The sequence below is a fragment of the Symsagittifera roscoffensis genome, chromosome 5 (assembly GCF_963678635.1).
Source record: "Symsagittifera roscoffensis chromosome 5, txSymRosc1.1, whole genome shotgun sequence".
Classification (NCBI taxonomy): Eukaryota; Metazoa; Xenacoelomorpha; order Acoela; family Convolutidae; genus Symsagittifera; species Symsagittifera roscoffensis.
The window spans coordinates 50,505,248-50,526,885 of NC_087066.1; the positions used below are offsets into that span (position 1 = coordinate 50,505,248).

The 21,638-nt window shown below is 33.8% G+C and overlaps 2 protein-coding genes across 3 annotated transcripts in view; both read left to right on the forward strand.

Annotated features, from left to right (window-relative positions):
* Window positions 1-6,982: 6,982 nt before the first annotated feature.
* The window catches only part of LOC134847005 (uncharacterized), a 28,243-nt gene continuing 13,587 nt past the window's right edge, over window positions 6,983-21,638 (forward strand). Inside the window, exon 1 of one of the 2 annotated variants that reach the window (XM_063864485.1) lies at window positions 6,983-7,328. In XM_063864485.1, coding sequence (XP_063720555.1) covers window positions 7,130-7,328 — 199 coding nt within the window. In that variant the 5' untranslated portion in view covers window positions 6,983-7,129. Of the gene's footprint in view, window positions 7,329-13,773; window positions 13,812-21,638 lie in introns of those variants that run through there. The other variant, XM_063864487.1, reaches the window with a different exon arrangement.
* On the forward strand, window positions 12,426-13,699 carry LOC134846303 (heparan sulfate glucosamine 3-O-sulfotransferase 5-like). The gene has a single exon (XM_063863599.1). The coding sequence runs from the start codon at window positions 12,560-12,562 to the stop codon at window positions 13,463-13,465; it is 906 nt and encodes a 301-aa protein (XP_063719669.1). The 5' UTR covers window positions 12,426-12,559; the 3' UTR covers window positions 13,466-13,699.

A 21,638-nucleotide genomic window follows, 5' to 3' on the forward strand; every position in this document is an offset into this window, starting at 1 on the left:
TAGTTATATATGGGAGAACAGCAGCTTCTCGTTTTGACGCAAATTTTCTAAAATTGGAAGGGAAAATTTTTGGCTAAATTTTTGTTTCAACCGCGACGTTTCCAGACCAGTTTTTCTCGACAATGAGAAAAAAAATTTTTGAAAGTTTTCAAAAAGTTATCACGACCAATAGAACCTTCAGATGATACCACGTCTGACCCCTTAAAATCTTTTGTTGAAGTATCCAAAATCAGCCTGACAACTAAGGGCCCAGCTAAAGCTGAAAGTAGCTGTTTGAAATGCTTTTGAAATTGTACTCATGCAAAAAAAACAATGCGTAATTTTCAAAATGTCAAAACGCGGCTAATTTGAGATTTACCAAGTCGATGGTCATTTCTCTATCAAAAGTACTGAGAAAAAATCGTTTGAAAAGGAGATCATTCAGAGATATCTTCTGAAACTTTTATATCGAGCCCGTAGTTTTCGAGAGAAACAAAGATTTCAAGAAACGTCACGTTTCAAAACATGGACTTTTCAGAATGAAGCATAGTTTTTGACAATTTTTAAATCGGTTTGTTCGGAAAATTCCTATCACGTGTTGTTTTGATTGAAAGTTTATTCAATTTTGTTAGGGTATTTATTTCAGTCCAGGATTTTTTGAGAAAAGTCAAAAATTCAAAAAACGGGCCAACTTTAAAAATTGAAACTTTATAAAAAAAATTTTTGATTGAAACTTTGTTTTCAGATTTGTCATGGTAGTTTCGGCGAAAGATCAAAAAGTTTCTAAAATAAATGGGTGAAATTTGAAAAAAAGTACATCATTTTCTATGGCCATAACTTTTTTCTTCAAAATTGGGTCAAAGCTGTTTATTCAAAGAAAATTCCTTCACTGATTGATATGTTGATCGAACGCTGCTTAATCGCAGTCTGATGTGGCAGGGGAAATTTTGAGAACACTGAAAAAAAGTTTTATAATGTTTAACACTTTTAAACTGGACGTTTTCAAAAACCATGACATTTTCTAAAAAAAAAACAAGACTGCTCGTGTCAGGGTGAAGCCCTGAATGTACCGATTGCAATTTAATGGAGCCTTTTAATGGAGCTTATTTCTATGGAGCAGTTAAGACATGAAAAAATTTGATATAAAAATGAGTTTTTTTTCTAAATTTGAGATTTTGTGTAAAAATCATAACCCCACATGCCATATAAAGTACAACGTGATAGATTTCAACCTAGTAACAAACAATTATGGCAAACAAATAATTCAACCAATTTGGAAGAACTTATAAGACGGATTTAATCTCCACTTACGCGTTAATCGCGCTAAATATAATGCGCGTTAATTGTTCCAAATTTGCCAAAATGGCAATCTTTAAAACCCCATAACTTTACGAAAAATGATCACAGGTGAAATATCTTTTCAAATTTGAGCTCAGGAGAACGATTATTTTCGATAATTTTGTCAAAAATGGCTAGTTAAAAAGTCAAAGAAAAAAACCTACCCCGAGCACAAATATTCCGTTACTTTCGGAACAATCAAACGCAGCGGTTTATGCAGAAGAATATCAAGTGTCATGTTATTTCGATTGAACCCTGAGTTTGGATTTGGCCGGTTATTTTTCAAGATTATACGAATTCAAAAAATTCCCGTCCTTTTAATTCCCGTCCTTTTAATTCCCTTCATTTAAGTCCGCAGAAAACAAAACCGAATAAATTAAGGTAAAATGAGTCTAGTAGAATATGCAGACACAAGGGGGAGTAGCCGGTCTTTTCATTGAAACCGTTTTGAAAATTGTTAAAACATTATGAGAAAATTTAAGGTTTTTGCGAAAAATGCAAAGATTTTCCTAAGGGTATAAGAAAAACACCATGCAATTTTGTAAAACTCGTTTCCATCAAACAGGAATTCAATCTACGAAAAAATAATTCACAACTGCCACAGCTGAAATTGAAATAGACGTTACGTGAGATTGGTCATGTTGATCTGAAAAAAAACTACTCAATATCCAAATCATACGCGGCCAATTAACCCTACATAGTATTCGTATTCATTCAACCTAACTTGATGTAAGCAAATTGGCCCGAACAATGCATTTAAAACCAAAGTTTACCTACTACAATTTGAAATGATTACAAGAAAATGTTTTTTATTTCATTAACTTACACAGTTCGCCAGAAATCTTTTGAGACTACTTATAGGGCAGTAAGTACATTTAATTTGGCTCATGTAAATAGTACTGATTTTGCTTTGGAGTTTTTGATTGAATGAAATTCTTTTTTGAAATGTTAGGAGCATCTATCAGCGATATTTATCATTTCGGAAAGTCTTTCTGAAATGCCTTTTTGACGTTCTCTCGGGTGAATAATTGAAGTGGAACAATTTAGTGATAAAAACGTCTAATAGATCACTCGTAAACGAAGTTATTATGATTAATGTGCACATGCTCATTGATCCTTATGTTCTCATAAAAATAATTGTGGTTTGTGGGACTCGTAGATGATCTATGAAAGGCTATCCAGCCTGTCTAAGCATAGTCCGTACCTGAGATGTCCAAATTGGGCGACTGTCTCATTTCAGATTGTTCAAATGACTTCAGATTCATCCTCGACAGCTCCCTCGCAACTCCCACTCTCCTTCCTTCCTACACTCGGCACCTTTTCAATCCAATCCCCCCTCCCACCCCCGTCAAAAGTATAAAATTGTGTGTAAATTGTTCTTATGGCAATTTGCAAGGAGGTTTTGTTACATAAAAGTATTAACTTGTTCACTTGTTTACGCTGACACGTTTTATTACAGTTTAGAACATCAAAAACGGGCTCTTTTCCAGTTCCCCCCCTTTCAAAATACCGAGTTTTATGTTTGTTTTACGTGTTATTACGGCTAAATGCGTGATGTTACGCTGTAAAGTATGAAGAACAAATCTGTTCACAGTTGTCGATTTGTTCACCACGCCAAATTTCATTGCATTATGACAACGTTAAATAAGCTTTTCAAAATTAATTTTGAAAGGGGGGAAACTGGAAAAGAGCCCAAAAACGATATGGACACATTTTTAAAATAAATTTTCGTAAATAGTGTGTCAGACAAAATCGAATAGGTGACTGGAAAAGAGCCCTTCACTCTGATGACGAAGATTGCCAGAAGAAACAGAGATAGCACGGGGACCATAATGGACACTATTTGGACCACTTCGGCCATTGTGAAGTCATGGCCGTCGGAGAGTTCTCGGAAGTGTGCCATGTCTTCGCAGTAGTAGCCTTAAAATCAAGGAGATACTTACTGGGGACCTCAGCCTCTTCAGGGATTTGACACCCCTCTCCCTTCCAAAGTGCCCATCCTTTGCCATTATTTTCGGCACCCAATTTGTGCCGAGGTTATCTTATTTATATATGTGCATTTGGTACCAGTTAACACTAAACTTGAGGAGCTGAAGCTTCATTTCGACACGTTTTTTTTTCTTCGAAATTAGCAGGAAAGCAATGTGGTTGAGCTAAAAAAAAACGTGAATTTCTTTAACTATTCCCCCTTTTGCAAAAGGGGGAGATTTGTTACTAGGTGCAAAATTTACATTTACTTAGTTATTGATTTATTTCTTTATAAGAGTGACGAATCGTTACCAGGCACCCAGGGGTGGGGGGCTGGGGGGGGGGGGTAGTTAAAGAGATCCACAAAAGTTAAAAAAAACTAACAAAGTAAGAGGAAATTGGAACAAATCTGATGATTCTAAATTTCAAACTTCGTCCCGAACACGAACTCGTCCCATGAACTCGTCCCGAACACGAACTCGTCCCGAACACGATACGGCATTGCAACTAACTCACCAACGTAAGGCGTTTTACATGTGCATAGTACTTTAGTAGTGTTTTTGCACTTTCCCCTTCCGGAACACAACTGGTCCACGCAGACCAAGTTGGTCCTCAACAGACAGTTGTCATCCGGGAGGTCTCTGTCATTCATCCAGCCTGTCTCACACACGCACTGGTCCAGTTGACGAGAAGGAGAAGATTCGGACTGAGATTGTAGCTAGAAAAACAAAAAAACTGTATTTTTTCGAACTAATTTACATATTCTTAAACTGGTAAAAAGCACATGTAAACTCGCAGAAAATGTGCACGTAAATCAAGCATGCAAATTTTCCTTATATTACAAAGTCGGAGCCAAAAATGAGCATCCTTTTTTGGCCCAGGTTTTTGATATCATCTCGAAGATAGCCCAGTATTTCTTTTTAATGACAACGGACAGAATTTGAACTGATAGTTTCATCCAGTCTTGCATCAAAAACGGATAACATAAGTTTAGAAATGTTTCAGAAAATTAATTGCAACTAACTTGTATACATTTTCCATGCTTCCCACAAGTGTTGGCTTTGTTAAGTTTTGTTTCGTTGATTGTGCAAGAATTTTGATGTTGAGCTAGTAAATTCGAGTTTTCTTGGTTTCTATCCATTTTTCAATGACCTTTTTTATGCGGCATTTCAGTTTTTGACATCAACGACTGTAAAATTGCTCTAAGTTACTCAAACTCACGCACGTGGTCGGATGAACTAAGTTTTAACACTCTTCAAAATAAGTTCTAGTTTTGATCAGATAATTAAAGCTGCCAGACTTGAGACTTAATGCTCTCACGGCTAAAAATTCGTTTTATTTAAATCTCTCTAGAAGCGTTTTTAGCCACTGTTCAAAAACTTTCAAATTAAATTAATCAAAAGCAAGAGTGTGTTATTATTTAAATCATCAGATCATTTTTTGGTTACTATCATAAAGGCGAGTAAGAAGTTGTTGTTGTTTTTTCAAATTATGCGCCTTCTTTACCCGGGTTGAGTTGTTCGACTTGCGTTTTGACCAAACTTGGTCGAGCACACGGATCTTGTTCGACTTAAAATTCGTGGTGGAAAACAGCCCTTTCGGCCGAACAAAATTTGGATACATTGGTTGAAATCATGGTCGAAACATAGTCGAACACTAATTCGGTTCATGATCGAACGCAAAATCGAAACTTAAGTTTGATCGAAACATAGTCGAGCTCAAAGTCGAATACAATGTCTTGCCGAAACATAGCCAAACTCAAAATGTGGTCGCTACATGGTCAAACGTAGTCAACTCAAGGAATGGGCTACACATGATCTTAGACGAAAACCTGAGAAGCAATGTTTTGCGAAAAAATAAAGTTTTATAATGTTCGGAAAAACATTCAGATTTTCGTCACATCCATATTGAAGTTTTTATGAATAAAAAAATAAGATAAGACTATGTTAGAAGAAAAATAATCAAACAATTTTACTAATTGGTGACGAAAAAAATCAAGGTTGATTAATTTTTGAATTGCCTAAAAATATACAGATTCTGAAAAATATTCGGCCAAAGCATAGCCAGCTTAGGTCGAGTCGGTCGAAACATAACCCGCTTGGGTCGAACACAGTCAAACAAATTTTTGATTCAGTCGATCGAAACATAGCCGGTTTGGGTTGAAACCATCAAAGCATAACCATTTTTGGTCGAGTCAGTCGAAACATATCTCAAACAGTAAACCCAGTTAGGCAAGAAAACGCTCCAAAAATGCGCACCAATTAGCGAAATTTGAAAAAAAAAATTGAACTGATTTATTCGAGTTGTTACAGTTGATATATTTGCGTTGATTTACAAAAATTTGTTCAATGTAAATTTATTGATATGAGGCCTGCCTTTGTGTTTGAAACTTTAAAACCAGTCTCACAGATACTGCATAAAACCGAGGAACAGCTATCATCTGTTTGTAACAGTGTCGAGCTCTTCTCGCGTGAACTTGAAAAATTTGCAGCATCCAAAGGCGATACTAAAGGCATAATCCATTAGAAAAAAACCACCACGTTCTGTAATTTAGAGAATTAGAGTGTCGGAAACGCGAATTATTGGATAGAAATTTTATCTTACCATTAAGCAACCCACATCAAGCTCGGGTACTTGTTTTAGCTATCAAAAGGAAGTTTTGGTATGAACTTTTCATGAATGGCAAATTTACAACTTTTTAGGTTAATTGGAACTTGATTTGTTCTTTTTCTTCAATAACATACGGAGAAATTTGAAAAATTTCCGCAAAAAGCCACTCAAAACTTCAGAAAAAATCTATTTGCGATGATGTGGTTCATAAATAAGGTTATCTCCTCTAACTATTTAGCCATAGGGTACCTAGAAACCACCCCCCTATAAAATAGTTCAATGTATATGCAAAGGGGGGGGGGCGTTAAAGAGATCCAAATAAGGAGCTAAAGTGCTTTTGATATTGTGGTGCTTGCCTTTGCGGTCTAAAAAAAAACAAACTTTGTTTGTATTTTACTTTGAAACGTCTGATTGACCGTGATTACAACGCATTAAACAGCAAACAAAAACATTTTATTTGGTTGAAATTCTTTTTCAAATTTGATAGATAGTTTTTTAGTAGTTTCAGCAGTCAGTTTGTTAACTCAACTGTAATTTTGTCTTGTTCACTTTTTTGTTCTAGAAAGTATTCTGATCTATGTATTAACATCCACACTCAATTTCAATGTCTCTTTTCATACGTATGCGAATACTCGAGCGAACAGTTCTGGCTGTTTTTCAAGTAATTCTATTTGACTTTTTGAATACAATCGAATATTTTTTATACCATGCTAACAATGTAATAATTTTGTGTGTGTAAACAATTGAGCTTTGCATTTTGCTGTTAACGAACAGTTATAGCAAATTTTGATCTGGTTTGCTCAGTATAAAAGCAAAATTCATAAATATATTTTTTAAACTTCATATTTATCGGATTGGTCTATGACATGCAATATGCTTTCAGTTTAATATTTGTACACAGATTATGTTTATTGTTTAATTTGGAGTCAATTTGCACAGCCAAATTTAGTTTCATTTAAAAAGAGGAAATAAAAATAAATGAATGACACTTTCAAACATTTACTAAGGAAAAAATGACCTGAGTTAGTTTATATTATGCTTAACTTATTATACCATTCGCTTACCATCTGATGCGCTTTATAAAAAAACTGCTTCACAATAAAAAAATCAAACTATTTATATTTTCGATTAGATTTAGTAGTTCGAATTAGTTTCCATTATGATTATTGTTTTGATTGAAAGCTTCTGAATTAATATACTGCTACTTGTGTGCACGTTCGACAAATGACCCGAGATGAACCCTATAAGCGCCCCTGGAAGTTCGGTTGAGAGTTACTTCAACCGACGAAGGTCAACTCAGACACCCAGTTCTCATTCTCAACCGAGCGGCTCCGATTCTTTCTGGTGGCAGCGAAGCCGACTGAAGAAGAAGGCCGAACGACACAACAGCCGACACTATTCGATAGCCGAGTCCAAATTGGAGTCTCCCACAGGTTTGCTCTTTTTTAAGTTGATTATTGATGTTCAATTTTAAGGGCACGCAATTTATCAGCTTATTTAAAGATGTACACTTCGTGCCTGTCAATTACTTTTGGAAGCAGTTAAATTTAACAATTTTCATCCTGTATTCTCTAAGCATCATCTCGTAAAGCGCCTTTAACAAAAAAACTTTCTGATGTATTATTGTTCCGGCTTTCAAAGAAAACGGAATACTTATGCTCGGTGTGGTTTTTTTTATTCAGTCAATTTTCACCGATCGAAATTAAAATTTTCAACAAAATTTTTTTATACCCCATTGAAGATATTGAATTCCTGAGTTCAAATGTAAAAAGATATTTTGCCTCCAGTTTTTTTTTGTAAAGTGTTGGGGCTTTGAAAATTGCCAAGTTTGTCATGTTCTGGACTAAATTATGCGCGCTTTGAAGAGTTTATTCATAATGCTGAGAGCGTAACGCAAATTATTTATGAGTAGCGAACTATCCCGCACAACAAAATCGTTCCAAATTGGATCGAGGCTAGCTAATTGGTCGTATTAATTTCGTACGTCTCAAAATTTTCCTTTTTGATATTGTCCAAAATGCATAAGTTTTCAATATTTTTTTTCCCAAAAACTATTCGATGTAAATCAAGGGACAGTCGGAACATTCAGGGCTTTGCCCTGATATACGAGCAGTCTTGTCCAAGTTTAGATTCTATGGTGGCTTGCTGGTTAACAATATGAATTTTGAACATAAATATTTGTTGTGAGATGAGACTACGAAAAACGAAGTAATAAGAAGATTGATTGTGGTTTTTCCAACTTTTTCAAGGAGCAGCCGCACAGGTTGTTTTTGAAAAAAATATACGCTTAAGTTGCTCGTCATTTTCACATGGCTACAAAAAATTCAAGGGGATAAGTTTAAAGATTTAAAATATTGAAGCTTTATGCAACACTTGCTGAGTTGTAGTAAAATACGTATTTAAAAAAGTTATGGTATTTAATTCAATCCACATTTTACACAAAATTGAACAGTGTGTAATTGTTTCTTTTTCGTATACTTTTTCAAAATATTAGCACAAATTTTTGTTTATTTAATAGATGGTGCATTGTTTTTTATTTCTGTTCCAGCGATGGCAAAGGTCGAACCATTTATTTAATTTTCATAGCCAGGAAAAAGCTAAAGATAAAATCAAACTTAGTACATTCATAGCAGTTTTGTTTTAAAAATCTTTTTTCATAATTCTTCAAAACTACGAATGAAAATCAATTTACTTAGTTTTATTTTGTAAATATTAGTTGCTTAAACTCAATAGATTAAAAAATAAACAAAAAATGTTCTGACTTAGCAAATTTACATTTGCGATAGCAAGTGTGTTGCAACCGGGTAATAGGCGTTTTTCACGAGAACAACTTTGTTCACAGATTTCATTGTAAGTGCGTTCTTTCATGCCCACGTGCGTCCGTTCAGCTGTCTACGTTCAACGATCTATTTTGCTGATTTGATGGCTCATCTTTAGAAAAAATGTCCATCTTAGAACGTATATGATTTTGCTACCAACATATATGCGGTAAAAATTTAAATTAAATCACTTGTTTTTTTTTATTTTATCGGTTTCTTCGTTTTTGGTTAAGCTTTTGTTCCCTTAGGATCCAATTTTTTTTCAAAGGTCAAAAACGTCACTAACTTGCAACTTCAAAAAGATAATCGATTTGAAACTCAAATACCATCAAACAGATTTGTCTTTTTTTTTCGATTTGACCGTTTTCGGCTAAAATGGTAAAATGGTCAGTTTTTTAAACATTTCTGCGTTACTCACGGCCTAATCGTAATCTGAACCTACTCAAATTGACCCGCCACCCTCACATTCCCCCATTCACATTTGCCAAACACCCACATTTAAACTACTCCACTATGTTCACCCCTACGCCCACCTCCATGCTTACTAAGATAACACCAACCCCTAACCCCCAAATTTACGGTTTACCCCACTCCCCCAAGTTTGTTTACCATTGAACGGAGACGGGGGATGGGGTTACTCGGTGTAAACAACACCTATTTACCCCCTCAGCCATTTTTTTTGTTCTATCCCCCAATTTTTTTTTCACCTCGCCCACGTTCAGTAAACGGGGTGGGGGTGTTAAACTAATATAGGGGGAGGGTAAACCGAGGAGGGGTAAACTGTGTGGGGGAGCGGGCGGGGTGTAAATTGAAGAGAGGGGGGGGGTGGGAGGTAAATTGAAGAGAGGTAAACTGTGAGGGGGAACAAACTTGAGAAGGGGGTTGCTAAAAGAGGCGATAGAGTTTACGTGAACTATGGAAAAAGTAGTGAAAACTTGAATAAATAACACCTTATGTGAAAAGTAAACACTTATGAAACGTAATACGCAGCAACTGTACGAAACAGGAAATGAGATAGTTTGAAAAAGTTTTGGAAAATTTAAGTTTCTTCACAAAAAAATAAATTATAATTGATCATAAGTTTCTATAATGGGTTATATTGGTTAGAAAATATTTTGATTTCATAATTCATGTTTATTGAATTATAATCGATTTTAATCAGTACAATGGAAAATTTTGATTTAAAATTAAAAATAATACAATTTTAATCCGTTTTTGATGGATTATAATCGATTACTTGCGTAACTTCATAGATACTGGCTATTAAATGACAATATAATCGATTATTATCCATGGAAATCCGGGTTTCTCTAACTAAACTTAAAAACATGCATCAAGAAATTTAATTAAAAAATTTAATCATTCAAAAAATTCGTTTGCTTCACACATTGTTTAAGTTCCTAATTTTGGTGTTTTCATCTGCCTTGACACCTTCTATTTGCCAGGTTCATGACATAATGGACAAACACGGTGAATTTTTAACTTTGTTTATCTTGCGCATGATGAAGTGTTCAGGCACAAATGGACTGACTTATAATTTATACAGCAAAAACGAAATAACAACAAAGATAACCGGTTACTATGCAAGTAGCACAGAATGTTCTGACCATAGTCATAAAAAATCCGAATTTTTTGTCAAATTAGTGTCGTTTTTTCTGCAAGATGTGATAAAAGGATCTGAATAGTTTTTTCTGCAAGATGGTATAAAAATATCCGAATAAAAAAAGTGTTAGACATGCTTGACGATCATAGCAAAACAGGCATTTTGAAAAAATGGTTTTCGTAGAAAAATTGCTAGAAAAACGAAAAGAATGGATTAAAAAACGTTTTTGTAAATTTTCAAAAAAATATATTTTGAAAATTTTCAATTTTTGTTTGTGAAATTCTTGATCTTTTTGATATCTAATAGGGCCTTATAAACTCCAAAAACTAAGTATACTTGAGTAATACTAAATTTTCAAGGCTTAAATAAAGCTTAATGAAGCTTATGTAAGCCTGCTCATTCGCTCGAAATTAGTCAAAAATCAAAAGTTTCAAATAGGTTTTTCTGGACACCAAAAAAATGTGGCGATTTTTTTAGTGTAGTTCAAATCACTACTAAAAGGCTCTAATACAATACTTTACTCAACCCAGTCCAGTGATTACTTCTGGTACCTGATTTTGCCTGGAAAAAAATAAAAAAGAAAAAAATTAAAACACACCCGAATACAAAGTTTCTCCCTACTTTCAATAGTCTGAACAAAAACAAAATAGAGCAAGTTTTAATAACTTCGCAGCAAAATTTAATAACTTCAAGTTAGCTAATTTACACCATTTTCTTCCAAAACTGGAAGTAATTAACGACACATTTGAGCTCAATCTGGCTTGTTTTTTCTTCCAATTTTTTCAACCAGACGAAAATTTATTCCAGATTTATTATATCGCCCGAAAAAGGCAATGCTCTGATCTCAAATATCAATTAATTTGTACTTTCTGTGAATATTTGGAGCATGAAAATTGCATATTTGGTTTTTGCTCTACAAAAATTTTAGTGGCCAGCTAATTCCGCTCTGATCAGGGGTAGATTTAGGGGTGAGGGGGGCGTGTTCAGACTATGGCGTGTTCCCCATTTGTACTACTTTGTGACATTGGACGACTGACCTTAAAATTTTACCTGAATGATTTTTTGTGGATTTTTGTTTCTTGCCTTTTCACGCAACCTTTTCATGCAATAGGGGGGGGGGGGGAATAGTTAACAAGGTTTGGATGAAATTTATTGAGATAACGTCAACCAATAGGAATGTGAATTGAAATAACGTCAACCAATAGGAATGCGAATTGAAATAACGTCAACCAATAGGAATGCGGCAGAACACATTTCTGAGAAATACAAAACCAATCCAGTTGAGCATAAATGAAATGTGTTTTTATAGGGGGGAGATTTTTTACACGGTACCATAGGGGTGGGGGGGGGGGGTAGTTAACATGATCCATGCAGCCTACCAACTCGATAGTAATTATTTTTGAGGACCTTGATAGAGATATGAGTCTAAATAACACGTTAGTTCATCAATGGAAAAGTTGGTCAAATCACTGAAGATGAGTCGCCAGAACTGCATCATCGAGTTAGGTGCAGCGGTTGTTCGTTGGCTGCAGAATTCCATTTTCCAGAATTTTTTGCATTTTTTTGTTGGAAACAAAAAGATTATGAATTATTTTATGCAAATATCTGATAAATCAATACAGACTAGATTTTCTTCAAGATTTAAGCCAAGGCAGTTCAATTACCTGAAAAATCAACAAATAAATCAAACAAGTCATGGTTTTCACAAAAATTTTTTAAAGTTTTTTCTGATTAAAAAAACAAAATTCTCTTTATCTGCTTTTATATGATTTTTGGAAATTATGCATTCATGTTTTGAAAGTTTAAAAAGTAGCCATTGTGATGCAACATTGTTCAGAAATCACTGTTTTTTGTTTCGTTTCAGTGATCAAGCATAACTTTTTCTTTAAACTAGCGCATAAACATCTGCTGCATAAAGGATATGGGGATATAGTAATGGGGGCCTAGGAAATTAGACGACAACAAATTAGACGACCGAAAGTAAAGGGAATTTACGGACAACCAGTGTTTACGCAGCCAAAAATTAATTTAAGTCTATAAACAAAATTTACGCAAGTTATTGTCTAAGTTTTGTTATTTTCTGATCGTCTAATTTGCTTGTCGTCTAATTTCCTAAACCCCATAGTAATGAGTTAAATTTCTATCATATAAATTACAGCTTCCGAAGTATTTTTAACTAGACAGAGTATTTTTGCATAGCACCAATTTTTTGCTAATTAATATTTGAAACCAAGTTTACCAAATGATCAACTTCTGTAAACTTTTCAAATTTAGCAAAATAGTTGTTCCCTTTTTGTTCATAATACTTTTAACATATCGCGAGCATATCTGTAGAACTAATTCTGAGTATATAAGTTGGGACTCTAACGTCCAAAAACGATTTCCAACTGCAATCATAATCGGATCTCAAAAATGTGGCACTAGTGTTCTACTTCATTACTTGTCTTTTCACCCTTCAATTGCGAGCAATAAGTATTTGGAAACCCATTTTTTCGACTCAGTTCAAAACAATTCAATTACTGGATATAATTCTTATCTTCGAAAAGTTCCATTTTCAAAGAAAGGTCAAATCACTCTTGAGAAATCGCCAAACTACTTTTACCGGCCAGAAGTTCCACAATTAGTTCACGATTATCAGAAATATCTTCAAGTCAAATTGAAGTTTATCATAGTTGTTCGACAGCCTCTTAGAAGAGCAGTTTCACATGCATTTCATAGTGAAAGACATGGAAAGTTAAAAATTACAAATTTGACAGAAGTTCTGCTGGAACCAAAAAACCATTATGTCAGAACTTCTCTTTATGGAAAAAATTTGAAATCCTGGTTAAATTTTTTTTCACCAGATCAATTTTTGATCTTAGACGGAGAGAAATTAGCTCGTGAGAACCCAGTTAAAACATTGCAGCCAGTTGAGAAGTTTCTAAATATTCCAACTTATTTTACGGAATTTGACTTTTTCATCAACACAAACAAAGGATTTTACTGCTACAGATATTTATTATTTTGCTTTCCTACTAAAACAGGCCACAAAAAGTACCCTCAAAACGTTACAGAAAACGGGATTCAATTTTTGAATTCAGTTTTTGCAGAAGATCTCAACTTATTTTCCCAACTTTCCGGATACTACTTCGACTGGATGCAAAATTGAATGAAAATCAGAATAGTTGTCAATAATGTCAAAACCAAAATATTTTAGTGCAGTCTTGACAAAAAATAAACTGAGTTTGAACTTTTTGATGTCCTTTGAAGTTGAATAAATTCATGTTTGCTGACAAATAATGAAATTAATTATCAAATTGGAGTTATATTTGTCCGTTATTTTTTAAATATGTACATAATTTTGTTAAAAAACGGTTCTAGTTTATGTTTCAATAATCTTCCAATATGCTTTCTTCCGCTTCGGTTTTCTAATATTTTTTCATTCAACGTTAGAATTGACTCCCTGGCCATCTTATCGGTCAATTTTGAGTCAGAAATGTTCTGCAACTTTTTGCGTAAGTATAATTTTGTTTTTGTCACAGTTTTTTTTTAAAAAACGTTATTTCACAAGTCCTCTTTATAGAAGATCTTAAGTATCAACACTAAAAGTCTGTTGATATCACATCAAAAATTATTTAATTGGGATTTGAATTTGATAATAAAATTCTTAAATTTTCTGCGTCGAAAAAAACAGATGCGTGTTATGCCATTTTTCAGGTTTTTTTTACCAGTAGGGGAGTGAATTAAAGTATATGCCAAACTGACTTGTATCAAACAACTTTCCTATTTAAACTATCAATTTTTAATTTTCATTCAGTTTTTTCCTAAACTTTTTCTAGGCTACCACTTTTTTATTATTGTGTCGAAAAAAACCTTTTCAATATGAAATTAGACATGGTAATTGATCCAATTTTTGAGCTATTACTCTTAAGCTAAATCACTCTCATTATGAGAAAAATTAGAATAAAGTTTTTTACATCTTGCAGTCTTGTAGAAAGCAATCAAGAAGTTTCTTTCTGCATGAAAATAGCTCTCGTGCTCCAGTATGAAATTTTTTTTTGTTGTTTTAGCATTTCTTTTTGGTTTCTTAGCCCGTCCCAGAAATTATACATTATCCAAATAAACAACGTTTTTCATGCGAAAAGACTTAATTTGGTCGACCAAAATGATTTTTGGGCTATTCCAGAATACTATAACACAAATTTTTGGGGCATTTTTGGGCCGTTTTTGGGCAATTTTTTGTAATTATCGAATAAAAAATCACGTTTTTTCTACGCGTGCTCTCCTTCATAGTTCGTATATTTTGGCGCCAAAGGCACTTTATACAAAATTTTGGGCTCGTCAGCCAAAAAGGATAACTCAAAATAGTACAAAGGGGGGGCATTCGCCCTTCAAAAAAAATTTGAAAACATTAATTAAAAAAATTAAAAACTCAAAATAATGGGAAAAAAACGTAGTTTTGTGAGGTTTTTGTTTGCATACTTTTCTCAGCGCTGAGTATCATTTTGAGTAAACCAAGTTTTCGTACCTCAATTCAGTTTTAAAATATTTATGAGCGGATTAAACATCTACTTACGCGCTAATAGCTTGGAATAATTCGCGCTTTCTAGTCCTAATTTAGTCAAATTGACATTTTTCAAACCAGCATAATTATTTGAAAAATGGTCACGGATAAAAAAATTCAAATTTGAGCTAAAGAAGTCAATACTTTCAAATGATTTAACATTTTAATTCGAAAATTGTTGAATAAAACGTCGAAATTGGTCCTGGAGATAAAACCAACCCAACCTCAAAAATTCCGTCATTTTCTTTGAAAATTAGAACACTAAATTAAATTTACCAAAAGGGTGCATGTATTCAACTCTGAACGTCTGATGGAAAGGAGCTGCAGAGGAACCGTAGCAGTCACAGGCAAGAACAGACAAGACTGCTTGTATTAGGGCAAAATCCTGAATGTACTGACTGCAATTTTACGCAAGTTTCTTTTTTATATATATTTTTCTTTCTCATTAAGAAGCATTCGCTCTGCAATGTACAAAGTGATATATTTGACGTCTGGTACAAAATTAATAAGAGCAAATCAGTAGCATCAGTTGAGTTTGCAATGATTTATTTTGTCGCTGACGCTTTAACAGGATGAATCATTTTGCGCGATAGTTGTTCCAGATTTGACAAATAGTTTCTACATGAAACCTCTCACAGATTCATAATAAATTGTGCTGTCGAAGTTTCTAAGACTTTGGGCCGAAAAAAAAATAATTATTTTTTTTCAGTCCATTTGAATAAACTGAGTGGATAAATTCCAAATGAAAAATCTTTTCTGTTGTAAAACCATACTTAGCCCAAAAATTCAGTCAAAATCTTTGAAGGCCGGAAGAAAAAATCTGAAGTATAGATGTCCAGCTAGAAGGCTGGAGAAATTGTTGAAAGCCAATGAAATAACTTTAGAAATTTGAATAAAAATTTTGAATACAATGCTGGCTTAAATTATCTAACCAAAATGAATAAAATTTCAAATTTAAAACGCCTTTTTCTCCAATTGGGTTGATTTTTGGTGAAAAATGACCAAAAATCAAAAAAAGAATTTTAGCAGAAATAGTCTGATGCAATTCGTTTTGTGAAACTCGAGCTCAAAAAACTATCCCTAAAATTGGTCGCTTTTGGCTCTTTCTAGTTAATTATTAAATATTTATGACGAAATTTTGATCCAGTTCGTTCAGAAACATGATACGTATTGTTCTTCCAGAAATAAAATTTTAGATACAAACAGCTTGCGATAACACATAATAAAAAAGGCAGCAAAAGTTTATGCTATTTCTCTATATGCTATTTTATACGGCTTCTGAATTTGTACATATGATTATAATTATTATTCCACATTTTTGTTTGAAAATTTTGTTGGCTTTACTGGAGACTGCAAGCAGCCCAAATTATTGACTCTTAAATCCTCTGTTTCAATTTGAAAAACTGATTTACAATTTGGCATTTCTGATCATTATACAATACTCATTACGTTATTATTTTGGCAATAAAAGCCATAATTTTAACTTTCGTGCAAATTTCATGTATAAAGCACTTTAAATATGGTTTTCGCTCCCTGCTTTCGCAATTTGCCCGGAAAATTTGACGGTTCAGTATCAGTACTTATCTTTTCGTTTCAGAATAAAAAATTATACAAATTTGCGATGAAATAAAGACCTCTTTAACTCTTTCCCTTTTCGTGCCTATTAGCAAATTAAACTATAATGAAAGTTTTGATTTGAAATGAAACAAGATTCTTCATATCAGGGCAAAGCCCTGAGTGTTCTCACTGCCTTTTAAGGTTTATGGAGCAGTAATTACATAAATATCAATAACATATTAAATTTAATAAAATAAAATGAAAAATTTTTTCTATGAAAACCATCCCCCACAATAAAGTACAAAAGAATAGATTTTGCTCCTATTAACTAATCAGTTATGGCAAATAAGCTTCCTTGAACCAATTTGGAAGGATTTTTAAGATGAACAAGACTACTCGTATCAGGGCGAAGCCCTGAAAGTTCCGACTGCTTTTTAAGGTTTATGGGGCAGTAATAACATTAAAAAGTTAAATGTGAAAAAAAAATGATTTTTTTTTTTGAAATTTGAATTTTTTTATGAAAATCATCCCCCCACACCCCATATAAAGTTTAAAAGATCGATTTTGCTCCTTGTAACAAATTAATTATGGCAAATAAGCTTCTTTCAACCAATTTGGAACGATATCGCGCGTTAATTGTCCCAAATTGGCCAAAATGCCAATCTTTAAACCCCCATAACTTGACAAAAAACGATCACAGGTGAAATAGTTTTTCAAATTAGAGCTCAGGACATTAATACCTTTCGAATGATATAAAAAAAATTCCATCAAAAATGGCTAGTTAAAAAGTCGAAATTTGTCTGAAGAAAAAAAACCCACCCAGCACAAATGTTCCGTTACTTTCGTATCGAAAGTCGGAACCATTAAATCTCCGCTGACGCGTTAATAGCGCGAAATATATCGCGCGTTAATTGTCCCAAATTGGCCAAAATGGCAATCTTTAAACCCCCATAACTTTACGAAAAATGATCACAGGTAAAATATATCTTTTCAAATTTAGGCTCAGGACAACAATCCCTTTGAATGATATTTTAAAAATTCCGTCAAAAATGGCTAGTTAGAAAGTCGAAATTTGTCTGAAGAAAAAAAACCCACCCCGAGCACAAATTTTCCGTTACTTTCGTATCGAAAGTCGGAACAATAATTCAACAGTTTAGTATAAATGAATTTTGAACTTCAAAATAGTTACAAAGTAGAATAGAAATCAATTACCACAAACTATCTAGAAATTACTGTTTTCTCTATTATTCTACAAGATGTTTTTCCAATGAAACTGATTATCAAATTATCCAATTTTGACGTTGTTTTTTTTTCTCCTGACCATTGTTGAGTTTCAGCTAACAGTTTCTGACAGATTTCTCCGTACCATCTGACAGATTTAGAAGTCAGTAGCTCAAAATTCAAATCATACTTGTGATTTTTTAGGAGTATGGAATTTTGAAAAGTACCAATTTAGGTTGATTGCGCGCGTAAAATTTCCAGCTTTCTTTTAACGCTTATTTTGTACGCGTCGAAGTAATCTTGTGCAGAAAAGAGTACTGATTTAAGTGAGGGATGCCAATTGATTCAAGTTCATTGGGCGCAAATATATCTCATCGTTGAATTTACATGGTTGGAGTTTGTTTCCTATCATAGAAGAAAAAAATTATAAAAAGTTTTCGATGCAAAAATACTGAAAATGTTTCAGACACAGAAGGCAGGAAGAACATTGTTTTTTGTTTTTTGCGTTTTGTTTTTTTTTTGTTTTCTTCGTAAAGCAATATATCATTTTTCATTGAGGTTGCCTTGCTGTTAAACACTTTTAACTTTTTGAGAACAATTTTGCTCTGACTATTGCGACTATTGAAAAGGGAGCAAATTTCGTCTTCAAGCTGTTTCATTTTTTTTGCTTTCACGGCGTAATCAGTTACCGCAAACAATCATCAGAATGGGTCAAACGATATATCATTTCATTAGTCGTAGTTTGAAAAGACCTTAATTTGAAATCGTCTCAAAGCTTTCCCAGTTTGGAGAAAAGCCGGTTTGATATTTTTGAGTTTTAGTGTAATCTCAAGCGAGTAATGCGAGCAATTAAATAAGTCTTATACAAAAAGTTTTTCCTTCAAACAAAGAAAAACTTAATTTTGCATAGAAGCGTTTCTCTGGCAAATTTTTTTAAAATCAAAACGTTTTTTGCTAGAAAGTTACAAACTATCACCGACAAATTTTTTTTGGAGTTTTTTTGCATTTTAAGGTTTTTATTCTTTTTTTTTCAAAAAAATTTTATCAATCAGGCATAATTCACTTACTTTATAGGCATCGCATTGTTTTCTCATCATCACACAAACAAAAAATTACGCTATATTGAAAAAAGGAAAACATTTTTTTAATTTTTTTTTAATAGTCGGAACATTCTGTGCTATTTACCGGGAAAAATAGTAAAACTACAGAAAGAATAAACATAGCCCATAAAAATGGCACAATGTTTTGCAGCTAAAATAATCAATGCTCTGTTCGATATGAAAGTGTTGTGATCTTACATCATGTTTTGCAATTATTGCAAAACAAACTTAGTTAATTAACCGGTCACTCATATATGACCTTCATTAGCCATTCTCTCCGGCGGAGAGAATGATCTCTCTTTATTGTAATGTTTTAACTTATCGACTAATTCATCTTAATTCTTATTCTTTTTGATAGTTTTAACCTAGAATTAGCTACAACAAAGTAACATTTTATCATGGCGCAGTCATCTAACGAATCTAACGTGAGAGGAATACCTCCTTTTTGGCAAAACCATACGGTAGACCCACCCATTCCATGGGAAGACTGGAGTGATCTGTTTCAATTAGCTATAATTGCTAAGGAAAACATAGATATAGAAAATCTTCTCAATCCGTCGGAGAGACAACACCCACTACCTCCAAATTTGGAAAACTCAACGGACGGTGAAACAGATACTCAAAGACGCTCGTGATTGGAGAGAAATTCCCAAGAACAAAGACGATATGACGAAGAAGAAACAGCATCGATAAAAACCGAAACCAAGAAATTCAACGGAATGCGAATAGAAGAAGCAGACAAGAAATTACGTTCGGTTTTATATTTGGCACTGGGAAATGAAGGAAAAAGGATCTTCGGACAAAAATTTACCAAGGTGAAAGTCCTACAAATTTCTTTTAAGGAATTTTGGGAGTTCTTAGCGATCGCTTTCGTAAGAAAAACAAATGTCACATTTGAACGACATAAACTGTTAAATAGAAAACAACGCGATAGAGAATCCCTCGAACAATTTTGGGGTGCCTTAGCTGAAATGGCGAAAAAGTGCGACATAACCGCAGGAGAAGAAGGGTGGATAAGAGATATTTTCATGAATAATATGAAAAACTACGACATCCAAAGGAAATTGTTAACAGAAACCCTCCCTCCACGCGAAGCACTAAATGTAGCACTCATAGACGAAAAAGGAATTTTAAATCACTTGAAGTTAACCAATAATTTTAAATCCAACGGATCATCCGTACACAAACCAAGCAACCACTTTAACGTCAAAAGAGAACCAACCCTTAACATCGATAGGAGTAACAACTGTATGAATTGTGGCGGATCATTCTCAAAAGGTCACTTAGCAGTTTGCCCAGCAAAGGACACGACTTGTACTTCTTGTAAATTCAAAGGACATTTCACCAGACTTTGTTGATCTCGTCGCAAAAATGTAAACATTGTAATTACCCAAATTGTAGATAATACAGATTTTAATCCGTCGGATATTCCGGATGTAAATACTGACCTCATGGATAGAGAATGTTGTGGCGTCATAAACGCATGGTCAGAATCTGGACATAGCGAAAACGACTGTTATTCTGTACTAAATGTAATTACGATTTTTGATAACGATGCAAAAGAACTGAAGAAATTATTGAACATTGGACTCGGAAAAGAAAACCAAGTAATTTTAAACATTCAAGTGGATTCAGCTAGCCCGGTGAGCTTCCTTAAGAAAAACGTACTTCACGAATTAAAGTTACGAGACCCCTACTTGAAAATTTATCCAGTGGATAAGTCAACTAGAGACCTATACTGTGGATTCACAGATAATGCCATAAACATCACTGGAAAGGTGAAGCTTCCGATATTTTCAAATGGTTGGTCAGACAACGACTGTCAATTCTTCCTAACCGAGGGACACGAGAGAAATATCTTAGGAAACGACAACCTTTCAAAAGTGGGGATAGAAGTCTCTCAGAAACACTTCCCACACTTTCAGACTAACAAGCAGTGTAAGTCAGTAAATTCTATCTCTCAAACAAACCAAGATAGGGAAATTCTGAATATAACAAAATCATTCAAAAATTTATTCCTTCGGATTGGAAAAATTAAAAATCAGATGAAAATCACCCATTTCCATGAACCCTTAAAACCAATCCAACTTAAGGGAAGACGAGTCCCCCTTCACTTACTGGACGCGGTAAAGACAGAACTCAATAGACTAAAAGCGGAAGGACATATTAAAAAATTAGAAAACTGCGATGAAGACAGATTTATTAGCCCAAGAGTCATCACTTGTAAAAAAGATAAATCCATCAAATTAGCCTTAGATTCCAAGTTCATAAACAAACAGATTTACAAGAACAAGTATCAAATGCCAAACATCCACGAACTGGTAGACAATGTCGCGGCACAAATTACTAATGATTCCGTTGGAGAAGTGTGGTTTACTAACTTAGACTTAAAAAACGCGTACAGCCAATTAGCACTAGATAAATTCACTAGTAACCAATGTAACTTCAGTATCGTGGGTGGTGATATTACGGGTACTTACCAATTTTTAACTGGTTTTTACGGCTTAGGGGATATGCCTAACGAATTTCAAAGAGTAATGGACTCTACATTAGGTTCAATCCCATTTACTAACTGTTACTTGGACGACATTTTAATCTCTTCCAAAGGATCATTCTTAGACCACAAGAATTTTGTATTAAAAATTTTATCGACCCTCGACGAATACAATTTCGCGATGAAATGGTCAAAATGTAAATTCTTTCAAAAAGAAATAGAATGGTTGGGATTCAAAATCTCTAAATCAGGTATTACCCCATTATTCGACAAATCGAAAGCCATAAAAGATCTACCTATTCCGAAGAATTTGAAAGAACTACGATCATTTTTTGGTTCTATAAACCAATACATTAAATTCGTCCCAAGTTAGCATCCTTAGGAAGCCCACTCCGACCGCTTCTAA

Excerpts from the sequence above, each read along its gene's own strand:
- LOC134846303 (XM_063863599.1), top strand. The coding sequence starts at position 12,560 with ATGATCAACTTCTGTAAACTTTTCAAATTTAGCAAAATAGTTGTTCCC.